The sequence below is a fragment of the Lupinus angustifolius genome, chromosome LG13 (assembly GCF_001865875.1).
Source record: "Lupinus angustifolius cultivar Tanjil chromosome LG13, LupAngTanjil_v1.0, whole genome shotgun sequence".
Lineage (NCBI taxonomy): Eukaryota > Viridiplantae > Streptophyta > Magnoliopsida > Fabales > Fabaceae > Lupinus > Lupinus angustifolius.
The window spans coordinates 7,865,870-7,890,061 of NC_032021.1; the positions used below are offsets into that span (position 1 = coordinate 7,865,870).

Here is a 24,192-nt window from a genome sequence, read left to right on the forward strand (position 1 = left end):
TAGATATTACTTGAACTATGTACAAGCTTTATGAAGTGAAATGTAATGTGTGATATATCGAATGGTGTTAGAGCAAAATCATGTGTTTATGTTAAACCCTTCAACCCACAAAAATACTCCTCCATTCTATCTAATATATCATTGTTTTCATTTGCGACAATTTCCTCTTACATTCAACTATTATCTCTATCCTCCACTAAACCCAACATAACATAACATAACCTTTAACAACAAACTAACCATAGCCAGAGGCTTCTGCTGGATATATAGAAGCCAAGTCTTCACTTAAATCAATTAGGTGACTACTACTACTACTACAAATACCCATTAACCACTTCAGTCTTTGCCATTTCCTACACAAAGTGAGAGTCTAGTTAAACTGGGGCTTGGGTTTGCGCCACTTCGGCAGTCAAATACAGTGATAGATCAATACCTTGAGCCTTAATCCAGAAGTATGTAATCATCAGCCCCGTCCTATAATATCGGAATTGAGATGCCATAAGTAACTCAGAATCCTGTGGATGACCAGCAAAATCAAAAGGTAGGAGACAATAAGGTCAAGTGTGAAACTTTTGGTTGAGTAGAAAATTTACAACATTCCATCATACAAAAAAGTTTTCAAGGAGAACTGAATAGAAAACTCAAACATTCAATCATACAACAAGTTTTCAAGAAGGAGAATTTATGTTGTACACAATCACATTAATCTTGCCAAGTATCACTTTCCAAACATTCACAATAAAACCTTTGGACTGTCTTGGCTTAAAAAGTGAGCAGGCAAAATCAACCTATATGAACTCAAGAAACTGAAGAAGAAAGATAACTATATGCAGATAGAACAGAAAGTATGTGAACATATTTTGTACTGAAGAAGTTCGTAGACCTATGGATGAAGTCAATGCGACTCTAAACTCTTTGGAAAATTCTCTTGCTCATTTAAATCCTAATCTATCAGACAAATGAATAAACATTCTGACCTATAAAAGCTTACCAACTGAACATTTACACAGACAAACAACTCAGATTGAACAAAAGTTATCTAAAATTTACCTTGAGTGAGAATAAAGAACACCTGTTTTCAAATATATTCATGATTTTTAACTCGCCAAACTGCATCTCCGTCATAATATATATTGTACATGTAGGCTAGAACTCGTGCCATTTTTTTAGAACTCCTTTCCAGGATTTACTTGTGCATGAAGAAATATGTTCCTCAAATTGAGAACTACCAAGGTTGTATCTGTTCTTCATTACCATTTTGAATAGGGAAAGGTGCCGCAGTCCAAAATTCTCCATTCTTGTTTTCAGCAAACAACTTGCTTTGGTGATCATCATCCTCAGCCCCGAAATCCAAGTCTGCAAATATATCCTCAAAACCATCATCATAACCATCTTCAAAATTATCAAACCCAAAATTTTCGTAATCAACATCACTGTCGTCTTCATTATTTTCATTATTATCATCCAAGCTGCCAACATCTTTAATCCTACCCTTTCTTCTTTCTCGTCTCATTCTCTTGGATTCCCTAGCCAAGCCCATCCATTTATTTTGTAAGACCAAAATCTCATCCTTCTCCAATAACTGACCCTTCTCCCCAAACCTCTCTACCAAGAAAACCGAGTCCCGTTGGCCTTTCAAACTGATATAAAATAGTTCTGGATGCCTTTCAATCATCCCTCTCAATTTATTTGGGAGGCCAAACTCCTTTCTGAAATGGGTCAAGTGGTCTACTAAAGTCCTCTTTTCAATAGTCATTCCAATAACCTCTCTTACTATAGCACATGATCTCTTTTCTGCTTCAAGCGATTCTTTGGGCAGATCCTCAGCAGGACTCGTATAGGGGCTCACTTCAGGTAGTTCTTCAAATTTTAGCAAGAAATTCTGATGACGTCTCTTTATATTAAGCCCCTTTCTAAGTCTCAATTGCTTGAACTTCAAAGGTCGATCAACTATTAAATCAAGAGAATGCAACTCAGGGGGTGGTAATTGCTTTGCCAAGTTGACATCCCAAGATACAAGCTCGAGTGCACGACCATAGGAAGTGTCGACAATCTTGAATTTGTCTGGATGGTCATTGCACAACCGGGATCTAAAATTAGGAGGGAGACCAAGATCTGGAGCAAGGTGAACCAACTTTGACAAAAGTAACCGATTGTGAGAAGATAGCATAAGAAGTTTCTGGAGTTTGGTTGCCAGCACAGTGGAAATGGAACTTTGAAGATTCAATTCCTCAGCAGCAAGGGCAGCTGCAGCTGGAGTTAAACGAACACAGAGTTGAGGATATAACTTTGTAGCATTGAGTTGTGTGGGCGGCCACGGGAGAGTGAAGAATTCAAAAATAGACGGGTACCGATGGATCATAGAAAGTAAGGGACGAGGCTCCGTAAGAGTAAGATAAGACCGACATTTTGAGAGAATGTGAAGAGGAAGATAATGTTTTGGTTTAGAAAGAAGTAAAATTTTCAGCTTTTGAACAAACCGGATTTTATTCTTCATAACAACATGCCTATCAAGATTACGGTCACGTACAAGTTTAAGAGTGGAACAAGAAATCGGAACAGAGACATTGTTGAGGTAGATATGGTTTTTTTGTTTTCTGTTGATGGAAAAGGAAAAAGGAGCTGTCCCATAATGAAAGCACGAACCTAGAGAAGTGACTGGTCTATTATTGCTGACCGAGAAAGGAATACACAATGCCATATTAAAGGCTTTAGCTAATCACATACTCAACCTGAAAATGAAAAAAGAACATCAAATAGAAGGTATAAGAAATGTGTTATGAGATAGAACACCAAGGTGTTTGAGATAGATTGTCGGTTTCCTATTGTAATGATTCTCTCATGGCATGTTCCCTGACAAAATTACACATGACATTTAACTAGAAGGAAATTTGTTAATATTTTATAATTAATTTCACAATGTACAAACTCTGTAATCGGAATTCCACCCCTAAAAAGCAGAGTTACAATGATATGAAGGATAAAATAGGACATCGGCAACATTCATGTAAATGTTATGAGCCATGTCAACTCTACATTTTAAGAGTGGAGTTTCTGATTATAAGCCTGTTCTCACTTCTCAGGCAAAATTCTTATAAATATAGTCAGGTTTCTTTCTAATCAAATCTGCTTCTACGATAACTGTAAGAAGAAATTTCCTACTAAAAATTCAATATTACATTTCATGTAGTAACTCCATGCATTAATCCTTTTGACATCCAATTATTCTTGTAATAGCGTAATCTTATCAACATTATCAAGAAGTTGAAGTTGAACAAATAAATACATATGTATTGGCACTATATGAGAAATTAAAGAGACAATCCAAATGTAAAACATCATCAAGGGGGTGAGTCTCGGCGCAATGATACGGTTGTTTGCCTTGTGACATGGAGGTCATGAATTCAGATACCAAAACAGTCACTTTGCTTATAAGAGCAAGACTCTACATCTAAACCTCCCAAAACCCGACTAGGAGGGAGAAACGAATTCACTCTAATAACCTACAACAAATCCAGTTCATTTAAAATAAACAAAGGTGAAAAAGTAAGAAGAAAAAATCGATAATAAACGAACAATTGTTAATCTAAATTGAATAAAACAATCATAGAAATACAAAAGGTAGTTCAAAAATTGAAAGGGTCTCACCATTCATAGATTTGGTTGTCACTGAAGAAGACGAACACAGACTAGTGGGTGAAGGAGACAGACACAGAGTGGTGATGAGCGCTTTAGGATTAGGATTTATGATGTTTTTCTTTTCATTTTTCGCTTGTTTAAAAGTTTTGTATTTATTTCTTTTGAAAAATGTTTAAACCGTGTAACCTTAAAATCAGACCAGTGTCCGGTTGGACCGGTTGAAAAGCGGTCTAGCCTTTTCAAACTAAAAAATCGAAATATTTTGAAGTTATGAATATTACAAGAGTTAACATTTTTAATCAATTGTGGTGGTAAGTTATTTATAATTTAAGCTATAGTCGTAAGACTTTGAGCATTTTTATCCATTGAATCTCAAATCTTCCAATGTTATTCCCTCCTTTCTTATTTGTTGTTGTGAGTAATTGTTAAGAGTAATATTTACATATGAATATTTGTATGCTCATTCTAATTAGAAGATGTAGATCCCAAAAAGTAGGGAAGAGAAATTGTGTCTTAGGGTGCAGGATAACTTATGAGACTTAACTAAGAATAATAATAATATTTGTTATTATAGTAGAAAAATATATCTAATTCTAAATTTATAGAAATGTATAATAAATTATAAAATATTATGTGATATTTGAATTAGAATATGTTTAATATTCTTTAATAGAGGTGTTCTAATCTTCTTATTTTATTCATCATTAGGTGCTTATATCCTTAGTCTATTATCTATTAATTATATAATAAAGAAAGGTCTTTTCATATTATCTATTATCACATTTTAACTTCTCGTTCATTTCCCCCCTCCAAAATGGTTCCACCTCTTTTATGTGTACATTTTTACACTATATATTTCATTTTCTTATTATAATAATATTAAATTCATTATTATATTTATTAATAATTTCAAAACAAAAAAATGTCATTGGACATGATGGCAATATTATATATTTTCTTTCATGATTGCATTTCTTAATAATTTTAAGACAAAAACACATGTATTACTCTAAGAATTAGAATATTTTTTACCTCATTAGAGCTTTGTGGTACTTTTCCATTGAATTTTAATATCACAGTTCATAATTTTTTGGATATTAATTTTTCCCTATTATAATTGAAAAAATCAATTTTGAAATTGACGATATTTTATAACTTTTAAATATTTTTTAATAAAAAGACTAATATAGACATAGTATCACGATTTGATTTCCTTATTTTGATTAAAAAAACAAACTCGGAATTAAAAAATAATTTCCTTTTCTACAAACTTTAAAATATTTATTTAAAAAAAAATCACATAGTATTATGTTTCTTTCCTATTTTCATTAGAAAATTCAAATTCAAAATTGTCTTTATTTTCCTAATGTGTTTGAAGAGACAAATACATAACATGTGTTCTTAATAATGATAATGCATGAGTAACATATGTATTTTAACTATGCAAATACATATATAACATATGTGTTCTTAATAATTGCAAATGTAAGATAACATATGTGTTTTTAGCCATATAAATGTACGAATTACATGTGTTCTTAACAATATAAATAAACGAGTAACGAAGCCGTATTAATGCATGGCTACTTGCTAGTTAATAATAGAAAGCCCAATTGTACCAAATCCATAAACCCATTGAACATAATTCACTCTCATAAACTGAATTGAAACTTATATTCGATTGGATAATAAAAATTGAATCAGATCAAATCTTTGAGTTCCCCGGAACTCAAAAATAGCTACCATACCAACACTGTTTAGTGAAAGCACATGTTTGAATAAATTATTAAATTATAAACTCTCTATCAACTAAACTAACTTTTGTGGGATTTGGGAATATTATAGTATTATTATATAATGAAAATGTAATAAGATTTTACATTATCAATGCATTCATATATATATAAATGATAAATAATATATCAATTATATAAAAAATTATCAACAATGTATAGACATTAAACTCTTAATAAATACTATATACTCAATCATATCCTTTTACCTCACGACACATGCATCAACTAGCTTATTAGCTTGCAATTTTGAACTTTTATTTTGCTAAGAAGAAAATTGGGTTATAAATTTATATCTAGCTTATTATAAGCAAGTTGTGTGGAACAAAATCATCCAAGTCTCTTAGAATGTGTGTGATAGCACTATTAAGAAGCTTATAAACTAGTTGGTTAACTTATCAACAAATAATAAGTTACCTATTAGTACTTGATAAGGGGTTTATTCCAATAAGCCATGGATGTATAATCTTTTATTTGAGAAGCTACTTGAAATAGGATATATGCTATTTTACACATCAACTACCTTATAAGATAAGTTTGACTATACCAAAAGGTATGAACAAATTTGCACAAAAATATCATTGATGAATCCACTAAAAAGTATTCTACATATTTTTTACTCCCATCATAAAAACATTTGGACCTAAGTACCAATATTGCTCTCACTGTATTTTCGGGTTCTATCACAACATATAGTAAATTGAGAGTATGTACGAAATTTTATTTCACTAAAAGGAAAAATTGTTTACAGAATGGGTTTAATATTTATATAACTATCACTATAATGTTTTTTTTATGCAATATGTACATCACCCGCAATTTATATACAGAATAAATGCATAGATTTGACTCAAAAAGTGCTTTGTGTTTATATACAGAATAAATACTGTTGGAACCTAATACTTTTACAGAAAATTAGAAAAAAGGTATTGCATGATCTTTGGCAAAAAAACTAGTTTGAGATTTGGTTGCAATACAAAAATAAATATTTTGGCAGAAGTGTCATGGTCTCATGCATAGAATCATGAATAGATGAATACAACCAACAAAAAGTTGGTGAAGTAGTGTAAAATCTAACTGAATCTTCATAACAAAATGTTAAATGTTTGATTCTCATAAACGACTTATTGAGAGAAACAATTATGCACCTAAAAAAAGATTAGTCAGACCTAGGAATGACAAAGGGGCGGAACGAGCGCGAGTAGTACTTTCTGTACCCATACCCATAATATTTACGAGTATTCGTACGAGTGACGGGTATACCCAGGTACCCAACGAGTTTTTAAGTTTAAATATATATTTATATATTTTGTAACAAAAAATATATATAAAATAATTATTAGATGAATAATAAATTTTATGTAATGTTAAATATATTATTATATTTTAATCACTAGAATTCATTATAAAATAATAATAAAAATAATATATAATTATAAAATAATAAAAAATATAATATATATAAAATATTTAATTAAAAAATAAATTTATAAATATACGGGTACTTGCGGACAGATATCATAATAAATGTTTCCACCCACAAGCTATTTTTGCGGGCACCGTTTGTGGGTATTTTAGCGGGTACCCACAGGACGGTTTTTTTTGCCATCCCTCATTAGTTCCTTATCCAAAGAGTAAGGAGACCGTCATACCAAAATAAATAGTTGAATATAGAAGGGTTATGATGGAGAGCAATTCCCCACGATTATAAACATCCTTAATAATGGGCAAGTCACATGTAATTGTGACATATATATGCACTTCACCTGTGACAAGCAATTGATAATAATACACAGCCAAAGTGGCTTCAAAACACACAAACATGCTTGCTTAAGCATATCTGCTATAAAGAAATATATGTTCCATAAAAAGGTCACTGTTGTAATAAGTACCATAAAATAATTACATAGTCTTTGGTCCAATCTATGTCTTTTATGGCATGGATTGAACTGAATTCATCCAATGCTATTAACCATAAAGTTTAATCATGCAAAAAAGTTCACAAGTCTCATAATCATGATAAACTCCTATATAAGCCAAATAAAAGTTCAATTCAAAGTAAATACTATAATGTCTGTAATTTATGCAGAATATCACCTACCAAACTTGATAGTTGATACTCTAAGTTCATATGTAATTGGATTGCAGCTGCAGAATCTTGTCCCTCAATCCACAAAGGGTGCACCAACCTTCACTAACTCTATGAAAAATCAAATGCCACAGTTAAATCAAGAAATTGAAAAAAAAACAAAGAGTTAATACATAATGCATAACTGAATTTTCCAAAATAAGTACAGTGATACATAATGCAATTATGTGAGATGTGTTAAGTGTTCAGCACAAAGATACAACCAAGCATCAAGATACACTTCAAACTTATTGTGACTTAATCTTTACTACAATTTTAACATGCAACATAAAAAATAAAACTGTTTGATGGAATCCATTTTCTGATGATATAATGTTGAAATTGTAGGGTTTATATACGAAAGGAAAATGAATGCAATAATAAATTTCATTGATACTATTGTAAATGATGATGTGATGCAAAAGACGTAATACTAAGTTACTAACTTCCATTTATACTAATATTAGACTCCTAACTAAATAAGGAAACAAATCATAAAATATAAAATAAAGTAATGTCAATAACATGATAGAAGCTATCTTTAAATGCTATAAACCGTTAATAGCAATTGCAATCTTCAAACGCCGTAAGGAACCAAAGCTTAACCATGCATGACAAAAGCTATCTCCAAACTTAACCACAATGGACATAAGCAAACAACACTTAATCATCCATAGTAGATGTTATCTCCAAGCTTAACCACCATGGACAGAAGCAAACAACACTTTAACATTCTTGGTAGAAGTTATCTCGAAGTTTAATCACCATGGAAAGAAGCACGCTAACAAGAATGATGACCACACAACAGGTAAGACCAAACAAAAAAGGACCAAATTTGAGAATTGATCTTCCATAAGGAAGAACTAGAAACCACCACCAACCAAAAACCACCATCATTTAACTAATAATCATAACAACATCAAGAACATCGAGAATAATCTTTATCAGCACAAGAATACCAGCACTAACCACGACTAGACCAATGATAGATCTTAATCTCTTCAACGGTTCTATATCCAATAGGTTGTTTGGCTTGTGACCTAGAGGTAGTTAGTTAAAAACTTCAAATCCTATAAAAAGTATCTTTGTTTGCGAGGGTGAGGCTGCGTACAATATTCTAACAATTACCTTGAGTTCTTTTCTTTATGGAAATACTCGTTCAGAATCTTAGCAAAATGCTTACCAAAAAATCACATCTAATCTACCACCAATATACGGTTATGTACATGTACTCTATCTCTAGACCCTACTAGGTGGAAGTCTTGTGTACTAGGTCGCTCTTTAATCTACCACAAAACCAAATCTAAGAAAATGTGGAACACAAAGATTTGATCCACCTCCGAAATGTCTAAATATCATTCATAGCCTTCGAAAACACAAAGATTTGATCCACCTTCATTATGTGTGTCTAATTAGTCAATACTAACCGTTGGATCAAGACTTGTCATAGCCTCCAAGCTGGATCCAACAATAAATACAATGATTTTCCCTTAGTTGTAGATTAAAACCTCATTTAAGTCGAGACACTATTGGGTAAACACGAAACAGATTTGAGAATTGAGACCTAAAAAGTTGGAAGATCTCACACAGGGATAGCTTCTTAAAGTAAAATTAAAAAAAAATCATGTCTCAACCAAATAAAACAAAAACTTTTATAGCAAAGGTCTATTAGCAAGGTGCTCATGATATAGCAGCTGATAACTTGCCACCATAAGAGAGCATCAAGGAGAGAGGAAAAGGTAGAATACGGAGCAAAAAATGGATAACTTACATAAATATCTACCTGATGAGTTGTGCAAACATATCACTTTCTGTCATATATGATATCAACTTTGGGTTGTGGAGAGTTTTGAAGCAAGTATTCCACTGCCCTGGTCATCCCCTCACTAGATAATCTTGTATATTGATACCTATACACTTTCAATATTTTCAATCTACCGAAGGACGGAGGTTGAATTCTGGTTGAAACATTAGTTGACAAATTCTACACAATAACAATGAATTAGAGACATGTCTTGAGGAATATAAACACGAAAGTGGAAAAAAAATTACTCGACTAACTTACGTTTATTATCTCAATGGTTCTTGAACATAGAGTCATCATCCTTACATTACCACCAAGCAATCGGAGCCAGGTAAATATGAATGGATCGTTTGGCATATTTGTATAGCGACAAGTAATATTTAATTCTTCAAGAAAAGGAAGATTGCATGCACTGAGTTGGTGAATAGGATCAGTTCTGATAGTGAGAGAACTAAGTTTTGGAGTATCAAGGTCAATTTTGTGAGTTGGTTCCAAGGTGTCGAGTATGGTCAAACTGGAAAGGGTAGCATTAGATATACGGAGGACTCTGGTACCATGTCGTAAAACACAATGGTCAATGACCAAAGTATTTAACTTCTTACAGTTTGAAAATGGATCAGCACAGTCATCGAAAGTTTCAGCAAAATTGACATTTGAAAGATGCAATGTTTCCAATGCCATCAGCCCCAGAGATTTTGGACACCTTATCATCATCCTAGTGATGCTCTGAACAGAAATCTTAAGAAATGTCAAGGACTGACATTTGAAGACACAATGGAGCAACTCAAAATGATCCACTAAATTGATATTAAGTGTCAATTTCTGGACTTTATGTTGCATAGCACAGCGCATGAGAAGATATAGAAAGGTGCGATCAATGCAACCATGGCGACTGAAATCAAGGCTATGCATGTTAAATGGCTGATCTCGGCGAATCAAAGCCCAGTACACGAATTCCTTAAAACGGGAAAGACTAATAAAGTCTTTTGAATGCAAGGTGAATTCAGAAAGACCTTTCCAAAGGTCTTTCCATCTCTTAGATAAGATACAAGTCCTAACAGCATTTTTTGTGTTCATAAATTTCATGATATGAAGCAGAACACCATCAGGCAAGTCACTGAGCCTATCTGTGCCATCTTTTCTCTTTCTTCCACTTGGTCTCTGCCTCTTCCTTTGCCTCCTCTTCATTTTCAACCACCTTGTTTGTCATAAAAACACTTCATAAATTCACTTGCTTAAATCACACAGATTAAATAACTTCTCATATATGACAAAAGTAAATAATCAAAATGAAATTTTGATCATCAAATAGAAAACCCTTTTGAGAGTAGTAATTAAAAAAATCATCTTTTACAATTTCAATGGAATATACAATGTGGGTTTGAATTTGGGACCCCAAATGGTTACTTTATCTTTATATAAAAAAACCTAGAAGTACAGAACAAAAAAACACAAGAAAAATTCATGTTGGGTGGTGAAAATTTCATACATCAATGATCAAGTTTTGTTAATAATTAAAAGGAAGAGAAGACATGCAGAAAAACATACTTGGAAGATTTTCGATTGAATCGCAAACCCTCAGCAGCAGCGAGTTGCAAAGAACGGCACTTGAAATTTTCGGTCAAGAGTTGTCTATGGGAGTTTCAATCAGCACCACCGATACAACTCATACAAGTGTTCTTTAAAGTGGGCTTTTTACGTACTCCTTTTTTTTCTAAGGTTGTCCCTTTTGAAAAAAATAAATAAGAAATAATATAAAATATAACACATATTTTTTATTAGGTTTAATATGTCTATAATATGTAAGTGTTTTTTACACCGTTGACAAAAACATTCGCTGTTCAATTGTTAATTATCATTGACTTTCAAACAAAAGTAATATAAATCAATGGTGGATAATATATTGACAGTGTAAAAAATTTACACTAACGGTGTGTACTTAAACTTTTTTTTATTTAGAAAATTGAAAAAATCTATACCAATATATAAAACATCACACTTGTTACGAGTGTCAATCACACATTCCGATAGGATTAATTCATTATCCAAAATGATAAAAATATATTATTAGTAGTACAAAAAAGTATGACAATAGTTATTATAAAATATGTAATTTCGATATCCATATTTTTCATATAGCTTATAATTTAATATTCACTACTTTTAACCATCATACTTACTCATAATATTAATATATAAAACCAAAATACAGTGATAGATATTATTATAAGTAATTCTTATACTTATATTTTGTACATACCATGTTATAACTCATTAAGAAATATATATATTATAAGTGTAAAAGTTTTTTATAATATTATTGTATTATTCACCATTTATTTTTTATTGTGTTGATTTTTAAATAAAAATAACAAAAATAAATAATAAATAATTCAATATGTATAAATCTTTATAGCATGACTCCATGCATATTAAACTCTAACAATAATTGCAGCACTTTTATAAACCACATGATGATTGTGGACATGTCTTTGGAAACTGTCACTTGCCAACCTCAGTTTCTTCCATCAATGCTCTCTCTCTCTCTCTTTCTTTAATTTGTTTGCATTTCACTCTTTATCACCCTCAATTAATTATTTAGGATGAAGCATCAATGACAAATATATATTTTTTTTAGAAGAGTTTAAAATCTATGTATTAATAGTCTAAATTTTTTTACACGGTCAACACATCATCCATCATTAATTTATAATACATTTGTTTAAAAGTTAATAATAACTAACATACGAATGATGATGATTTAACAGTATAAAAAATACTTGTATTTTCAATATATACATATTAAACCCTTTTTAGAAATTTTAACTCGAACGTTGATGATATTTGTTAATTTTTATGCCCTTTCAGAAGGAAGTTGTTTTAATGTAATATAATTTTTTACTAGTACTTTCGAAAATAATGTTATGTTTGGTCCATGATATAAAAGTGACTCACAAAGAAATTAAACAAAAAAAATGGGATTTTTGTTTTACTATTAAGGGTATTCCCTCACCATTTTGGATAAGGAACTAATTCACTTCGTAGTATATGATTGTCCCTCTCAACAAATTTGGCTATCAGGAATCGAACTCTTGACTTTTTAGTCATCCTAGAGATATAGCGGAACCTTACATCAGTAGACTAACATCTTGTTGGTAGAAAAAATTGGGATTGATGCAAATGATAGTAAAGATTGGGGGATTAATTTGAGTTTGAAGATGGTTAAGTGTGAAATTAGAATGTTAAATGTTGTTTGATTAGGTTGCATGTATCTTTTTTTATAAATCTCATTAATGATGTCATTTAAGCGGTTTAGAGACTATTTTGGTGTGCAAAGTCGATGATCAAAGTGGCAATTGTATGCTATATAATCCTAAAACTTTTTCGTTTTGAATCTATGTGGCATCCACCATTTAGTTCTATTAAGGAGTGTTAACATTTGTTTTCTTTAGCGACAAACATGTATAACATTTGACTATCTTGGGTACTTCTATGTAATTTTGATAATTTTTATGATCATTGCACTATAAGATACATGATCATTTTTTGGCATATCAGTTGGGGTTTCTAGAAGGTTCAACACAAGCCCCAACATGTTCGTGTTGAACTTGGGTTTAATCATATTGATAAATTTTCTATCGAGTATTTTTCTTTATTGTGTCTTTCACTTGTTCTAGTTATTTTATTCTTCGCATAAGGGAGGAAAGGTGAACCAATCAATGACTCTATGAGTCCCCAGTGTTATAATCCTTTTCCTTTTTACGCAATATTTATGATGGGTTTGAAAGACACATGATATGTTTCGATAAGTACACGGTCAACTACTTGATTTTAATTGGAACTGAAACCATGCATTTTATGGAAAGGATTGTAGCACCATGAGAAAGATATCAATGAAACCAAAAGCCATTTTATTTACGTAATAAGACTTTATTCTCCTATAATCCATAAATTCCAATCTTTACTATTTAATAATTGCTAAACGAATAATGATATATTTTTTTATTACTATCCACGAGAAAGTAATATATGTCATTTATAAATTAATCATTAATAAACAAATATTAAACTTTGTGTTACATTTAATTTTTCTTATGACTGAACATGAATTATAAGAGAATATCATTTTCCTTCCTATAATAGTCCTCATGCATTGGTAACCATGATCCTCAATATTAGAGTTAAGATTATCTTCGTTTCGTTAATAGAGGTGTAAATACACCCAAAACAAAATAAAAATGTAATGTGATTTAACATTTTTATTATTAAGATATAATGAAATGATAGTTTCACATGTATAAATATAAAAGTGATCACTTACTTCTCTATTAGAGTATTCTCACTCATTAATTACTATGTAGGTGCATTTTTCTCATGATGCGTGGACCACCAAAGTGGTAACTTATGCCTTTTTTTACAAAGAAAACGGGTAATTTGAAAATGACAATTTTAGTTGAAAATAACTTCCTACAAAACCCGATTTTGTGCAGAAGCACTTGCAAGCTTAATAAAGCAATTTCTTTCTTTCTAGGTAAGAGTCTCATTTCATTTTCTCTCGCGGCTTATTTTCTGAGAAAATTGAAGAAAATTGAATTTCACTTTTTTCCTTTTCTGACGGTACCTGAGACAGGCTCCGAAGATTTAACTTGATGATTATCATCGTTCAAAATTTTCATACGAGCATTTAAGGTTTTATTTACCAGAGATTCGTTTTTCCTGATAGAGAATTTGATAAACAACTAATCATGTTAAATCAGTAGTGAATCTGAAACTGTTTTTGATAATTAAGCACTTTTATGGTTTTTAATTTGCGAATTTTCTGCATGTTCTCGAATTTCATTGTTTTACGATATTTACCTGTTTTGTTCTTCTCTCATTTTGGATTTTAAATTCTCATATTAGATTTAGATGTTTCATAATCATTACTGTATGATGAAATTGCTTTGTGTTTATGGTAGTATTCACTTTTCACCTAGAATTTTGTGATATGTAAGTTTGCTTTCAACGAACATGTGTTTTATCCCAATGTTTAGGGTTTGACTGTCAAATGTCATCTCTATTTGTAATGCTGTGTTGTGAAATATGTTAATTTGAAAAGATTTCCAACTGTGTTTCACATACTTAGAAACATTTGTTAGAGAGCAATGTTTTCGATTTTCATTGTATTAATTTATAGTTACAACATATCGTAAATTGATTATAATCTTGGGCTTCTGGTTCATATGGATTAGTAGAATTTTATGCTCATAAGAAGTTCCGTATTGTCAAAAGGAGCTTTTATTACTATGGATGCTGTTGAATAACTTCAACCATTGGAAGTTTAAAGCAACAGTGCAGTATTAATTGCCTGTGATAAGAGGTTTGAAGTTTGAACAAATATCTTATGGCCACATTACCTTTATGCTTCAGAGTTCAGGCTTTACGTGACAAAAAAACAATTTGACACTCTAATTTATTTATATACCAAGTTCGTAACTGGTGGTGTGTTAACTTGTATCCTTTTTCTTGTTTATGGTGTAATCAATGAACTTAGTCTGGTATGTCTTGATAATTTGAAATACATTTTTTTTATTTTTCAATGCCTCTCTCTAATTAAGTGTGAATATTAGTTGGGAAAGCATATTTTTAGATTGCATTCTTTATTGGGGTGTTATCACATTGCCTCTTCATCAAATTCTTAGTTCACATTTCCCTCGCAATTTATTATATGTTTCTAGTTGCTTTGGCATTCTTTAACTTGTTTGGGGTGGTGTATCTGGTAGATTTTCAACCCTTTTTTTGTCTTTTTTTCCTCCTTTTATTTTTTCTTCAATCATTTGTGCTCTTGAAACTTAAGAGCTTACTGCTTTAACTTGTGTCTTTCCCAGTAAATCAAGCCACTTGGGGGTCGCTTTGCATACTTTCGGTATTTCAACTTTGAAGAGCTCAACCATCAACCTAAATGAAGTAATGTAAACATAAGTAGTGTTTTTATTTGTTAGCTTATATTTTTTATTATTTACCGGGAGAATAATCTGACTGAAAGCTGAATGCTCCAATTTACTGTATATTGTGTATTATAATGAGATAAACTGAGGAATCTGATTCTGTTTCCCTCAGACAATTTATTTATCCTGGTTGCCACATATCTACATCAGCATCTTTCCTTCCAACAACTGAGCCTAAGTGACCAAATAAACACTGAAAATTCCCTTCACAACAGGAGCCTATACAAAGGCAAAAGTAAAGGGGATGGTCGATAAACATGTTTTACTATCACTCTGACGAAAAGTTCAGAAAAGGAATGTGGGAACATTTCAATATTTTCAGTATATTAGAAATCTTCCAAGTGATATTTAAATTAACATTATTAGAATAATCTAAGGTGTTGTGATTCTGTTTTTGATTAAGAGAGATATTGGTTGTGCCTAGCCTCACTGTGCTGAGCTGGCAATCCTTATATAAACTCTCTCTCCCTCTCTTGTAATTCAGTTTGAGAATAATAACAAAATTCAGTTTCAGTAACCTCTTCTTCATTCTTCTGTTCTTCCTTTCTCTCTCTATCTCTTTGTAACCGTTTTCTTATATGGTATCATGCCTTCTTCGCCTCCTGGTGCCTCTCTCTCATCTCCTCCTCCGTCCACACCTTCTCCAACTCCGCTGCAAACGGTGGCGTCACCGTTAGTTCTTCCTGCTCCGACGATGAAACTAACGGAGCAGAACTTTCTCGTGTGGAGACATTTCATGATTGCCACACTTACTTCCAACAGAGCCAATCGTTTCGTTCTTGGAACCGAAATACCTCACCGGTTCCTCACTGATGATGATCGTCTTATCAACAAAGTGAACTCTGCTTACTTGCGTTGGGAGGAACAAGATCAGGCAATTTTTTCCTGGATCTTGAATTCTCTTTCTGAAAGCTTACAACCTCGTGTTGTTGGTTGTCAACACTCGTGGCAACTTTGGGAAGAACTGCATAATTTTTGCAGTTCTCAAACGAAAGCAAGAAGTCGACAACTCCGTTCTCAACTACGTTCAATTACTCAAGGATCGCTGTTGATATCTGAGTACTTTAGAAAGATCAAAAATCTTGTTGATGCTCTAATTTTTATTGGAGCTCCGATTTCCACAACTGAACATGTTGATTATGTGTTGGATGGTTTAAATGAAGAATTCCAACCGGTGATTACTTCGATTGAGACGCAACTTGATCTTCCAACACTTCATTCCTTGGAATCGTTTCTTCTAACCTTTGAATCGCGAATGGAGAAGAACAAGTCGAAAGTCCTCTCTGATGCTCTATCAGTTAATATTGCTGCAGTTCCTTCATCTTCTGTGTCGCCGTGCCCTAATTCAGGAAGATCTGTTCCTTCCTCATCAACTTTTTCAGATTCTCCTCAAATTCAGTCTCAATTTCAGTCTCAATTTCAGTCTCTGCGACCTGATTATGGCTTTGGTCTTTCGAATGGTGGTTATCGTGGCTATCGAGGTCGTCGTGGTGGTCGCATACGCGGTGGAAGGGGACCTCACCGTGGTTCGTCTCTGTACTGTGATTTCTGCAACCGTTTTGGTCATGACGTGGCAACATGCTATTATGCACCTTATGGCTACAACTCGCTAACCTACGCTCCACGAAGTGTTGGAGTTGCTTCACGCTCATCTAATTTTCTTCCACCTGGATTGGGCCATCATGCAACGTTTAATTACTCTCATGGACCTCCTCAGGCCCAACTCTCTTCATATATGGATCACTACTACTCTCCCCCTTCACATTTTCCTCCAACTGCAGCACACTACACTCTTGGGCCTCACACATCTCAGTTTGGGCCTCCTTCCTCTCAATCTCTTCTAGGACCGGGTCCTCACTCATTTGTTCCTTATGGTGCTAATAATCATCGAGGACTTCCCTATTCTCCACCTTCCTTCACACCTCATGCAATGACAGCAAACATTGAAGCTCCCAAACACTCCACTTGGTATCCTGATTCGGGAGCCACGAATCATCTCACTTCAGATGCTGGTTTAATTCATACTCCTACGGAACGCTTTGGTCCAGATCACATATTCATGGGTAATGGTAATGGTTTACCAATTCATTTCACAGGGAGTTCTCAATTCACTTCTTCTACCTCCCCTCTTTCATTCTCATTACATAACCTCTTACATGTCCCTCAAATTACGAAAAATCTTCTTAGTGTCTCCCAATTTACCAAAGATAATCACTGTTATTTTGAGTTTCATGCTGACAAATGTTTTGTTAAATCTCAGGTTACTAATGAGCTTCTCCTTCAAGGTTCTATAACCAAAGATGGCTTATATGCATTTCATGGTCTTCTTCCCAGCTATGTTTCTAGTCCTAGTTGCTCCTTTGCTTCTGGTTTAAATAATACTGATAATACAGTGAATGAATCTGTTGATCACTGTAATAGGACATCTTCTATGTTTAGGTCTTTTCATTTGTGGCATTGTAGACTTGGTCATCCTCATGAGGCCATTGTCTATAATGTCTTAAAACATTGTAAAATTCCCTATTGCAATAAGAACTTCACTGATTTTTGCAATGCCTGTTGTATGGGTAAAGCTCACAAATTACATGCTCCTTTGTCTTCTACTGTTTACAATAAATCTTTTGACCTTGTGTTTGTTGACTTGTGGGGACCTGCACCTCAGTATTCATATTCGGGTTTTAGATATTACTTTACAATAGTTGATGCTCACTCTAGGTTCACTTGGATGTTTCTTATGAAACAAAAATCTGATACTTTGTCTATGTTTCAAGTGTTCTTGCAATGGGTCAAAACTCAATTTAATACAACCATTAAGGCTGTTCAGAGTGACTTTGGTGGTGAATTTAGACCATTCACCACCTATCTTCAGTCCTTAGGCATACAACATAGGTTGTCTTGCCCTCACACACATCATCAGCAGGGTACTGTGGAAAGGAAGCATCGGCATATCGTTGAGACAGGCTTAACTCTTTTATCTCATGCTAAACTTCCCGTGAGCTATTGGGAATTTGCCTTCACTGTTTCTGTGTATCTAATTAATAGAAATTCTACACCTACTTTACAACATCAATCCCCTTACCAGAAACTGTTTGGCACTATTCCTGATTACAAGTTTCTTAAAGTCTTTGGGTGTTCTTGTTTTCCTCTTCTTAGACCCTACAACAAAAATAAACTTGAACCTAGGAGTACTGAGTGTGTTTTCTTGGGTTATTCTCCTAATCACAAAGGTTATAAATGTTTGTCTTCAGATGGGAGGCTTTATATTTCAAAGGATGTCATTTTTAATGAACAATCCTTTCCCTTTCATGATAACACTTTTTTTGTTCATAATGATCTCACTGTTTTGTCTCCTTCCATCAATTCCATCATTCCTTCACCTCCTACATCAATTTTCTTACCTCCTACCCCTGCTTCATCCACTGATATCCCTTCAACCTCTGTCCCCTTGTCCACCTCCATGTCTTCCCCTTTGCTCTCTAGTCCTGCTAATACTATCATACATGAGTTTGACTCCAGAAATACATCCTCTTCCACTGATTTGTTACTTAATCAATTGCCATCTTCATCTACTCACCCCATGCAGACATGGTCCAAATCTGGAATTTTTAAAACTATGGTTCCTAGTGTTTTCCTCACTCAATGTGAACCTGTTAGTGCCAAATCTGCTCTTGCTGATCCTGTTTGGAAGCAAGCTATGCAAGAAGAGTACAATGCTCTTCTTGCTTTAGGAACTTGGTCTCTAGTTCCTTTACCTCCTGGTAAACATGCCATTGGTTGCAAATGGGTTTTTCGCATTAAAGAGAATCCTGATGGGTCTATCCACAAGTATAAAGCACGGTTGGTTGCTAAAGGGTTTCATCAAACCTTTGGTGTTGACTACACTGATACTTTCTCACCTGTTGTCAAACCTATCACCATCCGTATTCTCTTAACTCTTGTTGTTACCTATCAATGGCACATTGAACAACTGGATATCAATAATGTATTCTTGAATGAAGTTCTCAATGAAGAGGTTTACATGCAACAACCTTCTGGTTTTCAACACAGTGACAAATCCTTAGTGTTCAAACTTCACAAAGCCATTTATGGTCTCAAGCAAGCTCCAAGGCAATGGTTTATGAAGCTTAAGTCTACTATTTTCAGTCTCGGGTTTGTGGTCAGCAAGTGTGACAATTCATTATTTATGCAGATTTCCTCCTCTACTCATCTCTTTGTTCTTGTGTATGTTGATGACATCATTGTCACTGGTTCTTCCTCTTCTCAAGTTCACAAGGTCATCAAGGAACTTAGCTCTTCCTTTGCTCTTAAACAACTCGGGAAACTAGACTATTTTCTTGGCATTGAGATCAAACATCTCACTGATGGTTCTCTTCTCATGTCCCAATCCAAATACATCAGAGATCTCCTAGATAGAGCAAATATGAGCACTGCCAAACTAGTAATAGCTCCCATGACAAGCAATTGCAGACTTACAAAGTCAGGAAATGACCTCTATGATGATCCCACTTTCTATAGGTCTATTGTTGGTGCTCTTCAGTATGCCACCATCACTAGGCCTAATATTACCTATAGTGTCAATAAAGTTTGTCAATTTCTCAGTCAACCTCTTAATTCACATTGGGCTGCTGTAAAAAGAATACTCAGGTATCTTCAAGGAACTGTATCCTATGGTCTATTTCTTCAGAAGGTTGCTATCTCAGCCCCCCTCTCTATCATAGCTCTGTGTGATGCTGACTGGGCCTCTGATGTGGATGACAGAAAGTCAATTTCAGGAGCATGCATCTATCTTGGCCCTAATCTGGTTACCTGGTGGTCTAAAAAGCAGAACACCATCTCCAGATCAAGCACAGAGGCTGAATACAGGAGTCTAGCATTGGCTGCTCAAGAACTGATGTGGGTTGAGTCTCTTTTACAAGAGATTAAGTTCTCATACTCAACACCTACCATTTTGTGTGACAATTTAAGTACTGTTGCTATGTCACATAATCCTGTGCTTCACAGTAGAACCAAGCACATTGAGCTTGATCTCTACTTTGTTCGTGACAAGATTCAAAATAAGACATTGATTGTTGCTCATGTGCCTTCTGATCTCCAAACTGCTGATGTCCTCACCAAGCCTCTCTCCACTGATAAATTCACTAACTTTCGCAAGCAACTTCAAGTTAGAGATTATTCTAGTCTAGTCAAAAGTTTTAAATACCCTCAAATTCAGGGGGGTATATTAGAATAATCTAAGGTGTTGTGATTCTGTTATCTCTTAAGAGAGAAATTGGTTGTGCCTTGCTTCACTGTGCTGAGCTGGCAATCCTTATATAAACTCTCTCTTCCTCTCTTGTAATTCAGTTTCAGAATAATAACAAAATTCAGTTTCAGTAACCTCTTCTTCATTCTTCTGTTCTTCCTTTCTCTCTCTATCTCTTTGTAACCGTTTTCTTATAAACATCACTTGCCTGCTAATGGATGTGCTTATTGATTGAACAAGTGAAAATGGTTAATGGAACGTCGGATCTTTATCTACTAAAGGGCGGCCCAGTGCAAGACTCTCCCACTTAGTGGGGTCTAAGGAGGGTAGATGTATGCATCCTTACCCCATAAGCGGAGAGGATTTTTATCTACTGATGTAATATATATATTTTGAAACATTTTCATGATCTTTTCATTTTTATATGTCCTATTTTAAGCATGGCACATTACCGACTCTTAATATTGTTAATCTTTTTATTTGTTGTTACCTCTATGCAGGGGACGTGTACGATGGGATGAGACTAACATTGATGAAATTGAGGCAAACAAACCTGTGAGGCAGAAAATTACTGAGCCTAAGACTCCATATCATCCTATGATTGATGATGACAGTATGTAAAGATGATCCATTAAACTGCATTTTTCTTGTACATTTTCATGCTCATTAAGTATCCACGTATATCCATATGGCTGTCTATTTGTAGAAACAAAAGCCAATTTGTATTTTAGCCGGGAAAGATATATTTTATACTTTAAATGATAATGTTGGCTTTTCTTATTCTTTTGTGTATTTAATATTTTTCAAAATTAGATTTCATAGCTAGATTCTAAAAAATTGTTTCGTTTTGACTGCTTGGTTTCTAAATGTAAAATCATACATTGATCTTACATTGTTAATGGAGATCCACACTGGAAATATCCAAGGTTTAGGCATTGTTTGTACACCAACTTTTCTGCTGAATACCCTAATTTTGTAGGTTCACTATCCCCTGTACGAGGAAGTTTTGATGCAAGTATTGGGGATGAAAATCACAAAACACATGTTGAAGCAATATGGAGTGCTCTGACTGATGCTGCCTCTAGTAGCAGAAGAGGCAATGAACAATCTGGTGGCTGGACATCATCCGAGGAAGATATAGAAGCAATGGAGCAAGATGATGAAGGTATTATTTAATCTGAATTTGATGTTTTCAACAGAGATCTTTGTTTACTTTTTTATTTCAATCATTACTGTTAACATGTGCTTCTCATTCATAAAAGTGGTTCCTATAATCAATTTCTGATCAAAATTATTCATACTTTTGAACAATTTTATTATATCACCTTAATTGGCATAAGTTGATTTTTATAAAATGGAAAGATCATAAGGCTGAGAAGTCAGGCTATTTAATGCTCATCTGAGATCTATTCTAAGAAATCAGCATAGATAGTGATGGAACCAAGGGTTCTTTCAAACTTGGTGAAAAAGTAGCTATAAATGGATTTGGTTGAAATTCACATTTTCACTTGTGTTCACTGTTGTTGTATGGTAGACAAGAATAACACTTTTTGGGGGGATAAGAGAGAAGCAAGCGTAGCATGTTCCTAGTCCTGTGGCGAGGCGGTGACTAGAATTGATTTTGGGTGTGGAAATGTGGAATCCACAGAATTGATTAAAGACATTTCAAAGTGAAACCTCAAAGCAAAATCAATTTTTCTAAACTACCTTTTGAAATATTATTCCCAAACAGAAATTAATTTAACATCCACCTTTCAAGTTTCAAAATGAACTCTTCTAAAATCAATCACGTAAAATCTAAACCAAAATTCATTTCATGTCAACTTTAAACAATTGAGTTGGAAAATATGCTGAGCAAGTGTATATGGATTGGTTTATTTGTGTTCAAAATAGCTTATAATAAAAATCTCGACTTGGAGACTGCTACCGTCATATCCAATCATTAACTGTTTTTAATTTTCAACCGTGATAATAAACTGGTATCTATTTGATTGGTATTGAAGTCTTATCCTTTCCTTCTCATGGAGGAAAGTGGCTTCATTTTGAGAAGACAACAAGCAAGGAATTTTTTGTTTTCTTTTTCCATTTCATGCCATGCTTGTTTTATGGGGATATAATGATTACATCTAGTGATTTAGAGGGTTTGATTTGGAGTTTTCTATTGTGAGATTACTTATTCCTTTTTTTGGATATAACCTAGATGATTTATTTACTAACCTGAATGTTTTACTGGGTTGGGAATACCATTAAATTCTGAAACAGATAAAAGCTTAAGTTTCAAAGAGCAAAGAAAGGCTCACTATGATGAATTTCTAAAAGTCAAGGAGCTGCGACGGAACAGTTCTCTGAATGAGGATGAAGATGATGAGAAGAACAATGCTATCGCTGAGCTTAGTATGGAAAAGGAGTGTGAATCATCTTCACCGAGTGATAGTGTGAAAGAGATGGACATGGATGGAAAAAAGTCTTCTACTCCTCCAGCTAATGGTTCTTAGACAGTGATCAACAAATAAAAGCCATTCTGCCATTTAATTAGCTTTTTTCTGTGGGTAGGGAAAAGCTAAATGACTCAACCTATTCATGTATCATGTCTGTAAGTAATGTCTTTCTCCACCATATATGTTCATGTAAACTTGCTTGAACCCAGTATTGCATGCACCCTTGTAATCTGCCAATGGAATTCTATTCCATTTTGGGGGAATTTGTTGGTGACTTTGATAGTTAATTAAGGTTGGATGCTTACCTTTAATGTATCTGAATTGAAATTATTTTGTGTTTTCTTGCTGACTTTGCATCTTTTGTATCCTTATGATTTTGAAATCAATCAGCTTCAGATTAACATCTGAAGTTTTGAATGTACAATTATTGTCTGCAGAGAAAAATGTCTAAGCTGAGCTTATTTCTTAAAAGTCTAATATCTATGTACTATCAGTGTAAAAATATATACATAGTCACTCCATCATCTATCATTCATTTGAATTATTTTCTTTGAAGAGTCAATAATCATTAAATATGAATGATGAATGATGCAGTAATAATGTATAAAACTCATATCCCTGTATACATTTTTTCCCCTCATTTCTTAAACTATTGTATCATTTCATCAGCAATTCTCACATCACTAGTTATATGATAATGTCTTACTTTGAAAGAGTTGCACTATTGTAGTTTGGCAGTGGAGTAGGGAATCTTAAGAAATGTGCCTAAAAATCACTAGTTACCAAGTTAATTTTCCTAGCACAGATGAATCAATACTTTCATATAAGAGTTAAAATTAAAGTAATACCAATAATTTTTAACATGCCTTACCCTTTAACAACTTATCATCATTACATCTTAGCACCTTGTTTAATGTACCGAGGTGATCACAATAACATATTGCATTTTATATGCCATGCAAAGGTCACTTTGTTAAATTACATTCAGATGGCTTCTTGGATGTATACGAAACTCCTCATCGTAATTAATTATTATTGAATAATTGTTATATATTTTCTATATTTATAATCTAACAACGTAATACATATTTCAAATTCTATTGAATTTAACTCAATCTTGTTGGAATGACTTGCCATTGTTATTATCCCAATTAAAAGAAG

The 24,192-nt window shown here is 33.4% G+C and overlaps 3 protein-coding genes across 9 annotated transcripts; 1 reads left to right on the forward strand and 2 right to left on the reverse strand.

Moving 5' to 3' along the window:
- On the reverse strand, positions 37-3,741 carry LOC109325883 (protein ROOT PRIMORDIUM DEFECTIVE 1). Of its 3 annotated transcripts, XM_019558482.1 has the most exons (4): positions 3,649-3,741; positions 1,051-2,732; positions 434-515; positions 37-353 (listed from the first exon to the last, which is right to left on the reverse strand). In XM_019558482.1, the coding sequence occupies exon 2, from the start codon at positions 2,699-2,701 to the stop codon at positions 1,226-1,228; it is 1,476 nt and encodes a 491-aa protein (XP_019414027.1). In that variant the 5' UTR covers positions 2,702-2,732; positions 3,649-3,741; the 3' UTR covers positions 37-353; positions 434-515; positions 1,051-1,225. The 3 variants fall into 3 exon arrangements, with proteins under 3 accessions (XP_019414027.1, XP_019414026.1, XP_019414025.1); XM_019558481.1 differs by having other exon boundaries at positions 37-515; positions 1,073-2,732; XM_019558480.1 differs by having other exon boundaries at positions 37-515.
- LOC109363358 (FBD-associated F-box protein At5g18780-like) lies at positions 7,295-11,055 on the reverse strand. Of its 3 annotated transcripts, none has more exons than XM_019609599.1 (4): positions 10,916-11,055; positions 9,626-10,566; positions 9,344-9,544; positions 7,295-7,632 (listed from the first exon to the last, which is right to left on the reverse strand). In XM_019609599.1, the coding sequence occupies exons 2-3, from the start codon at positions 10,550-10,552 to the stop codon at positions 9,365-9,367; spliced, it is 1,107 nt and encodes a 368-aa protein (XP_019465144.1). In that variant the 5' UTR covers positions 10,553-10,566; positions 10,916-11,055; the 3' UTR covers positions 7,295-7,632; positions 9,344-9,364. The 3 variants fall into 3 exon arrangements, with proteins under 3 accessions (XP_019465144.1, XP_019465145.1, XP_019465143.1); XM_019609600.1 differs by having other exon boundaries at positions 9,332-9,544; positions 9,626-10,562; positions 10,913-11,055; XM_019609598.1 differs by having other exon boundaries at positions 9,626-10,562; positions 10,913-11,054.
- Positions 13,770-23,367, forward strand: LOC109325911 (protein phosphatase inhibitor 2-like). Of its 3 annotated transcripts, none has more exons than XM_019558523.1 (5): positions 13,770-13,895; positions 15,232-15,310; positions 21,094-21,206; positions 21,573-21,758; positions 22,844-23,367. In XM_019558523.1, exons 2-5 carry the CDS (start codon positions 15,306-15,308, stop codon positions 23,086-23,088), a joined length of 549 nt encoding a protein of 182 aa, XP_019414068.1. In that variant the 5' UTR covers positions 13,770-13,895; positions 15,232-15,305; the 3' UTR covers positions 23,089-23,367. The 3 variants fall into 3 exon arrangements, with proteins under 3 accessions (XP_019414068.1, XP_019414070.1, XP_019414069.1); XM_019558525.1 differs by having other exon boundaries at positions 13,771-13,895; positions 22,856-23,361; XM_019558524.1 differs by lacking the exon at positions 13,770-13,895 and adding an exon at positions 13,917-14,053.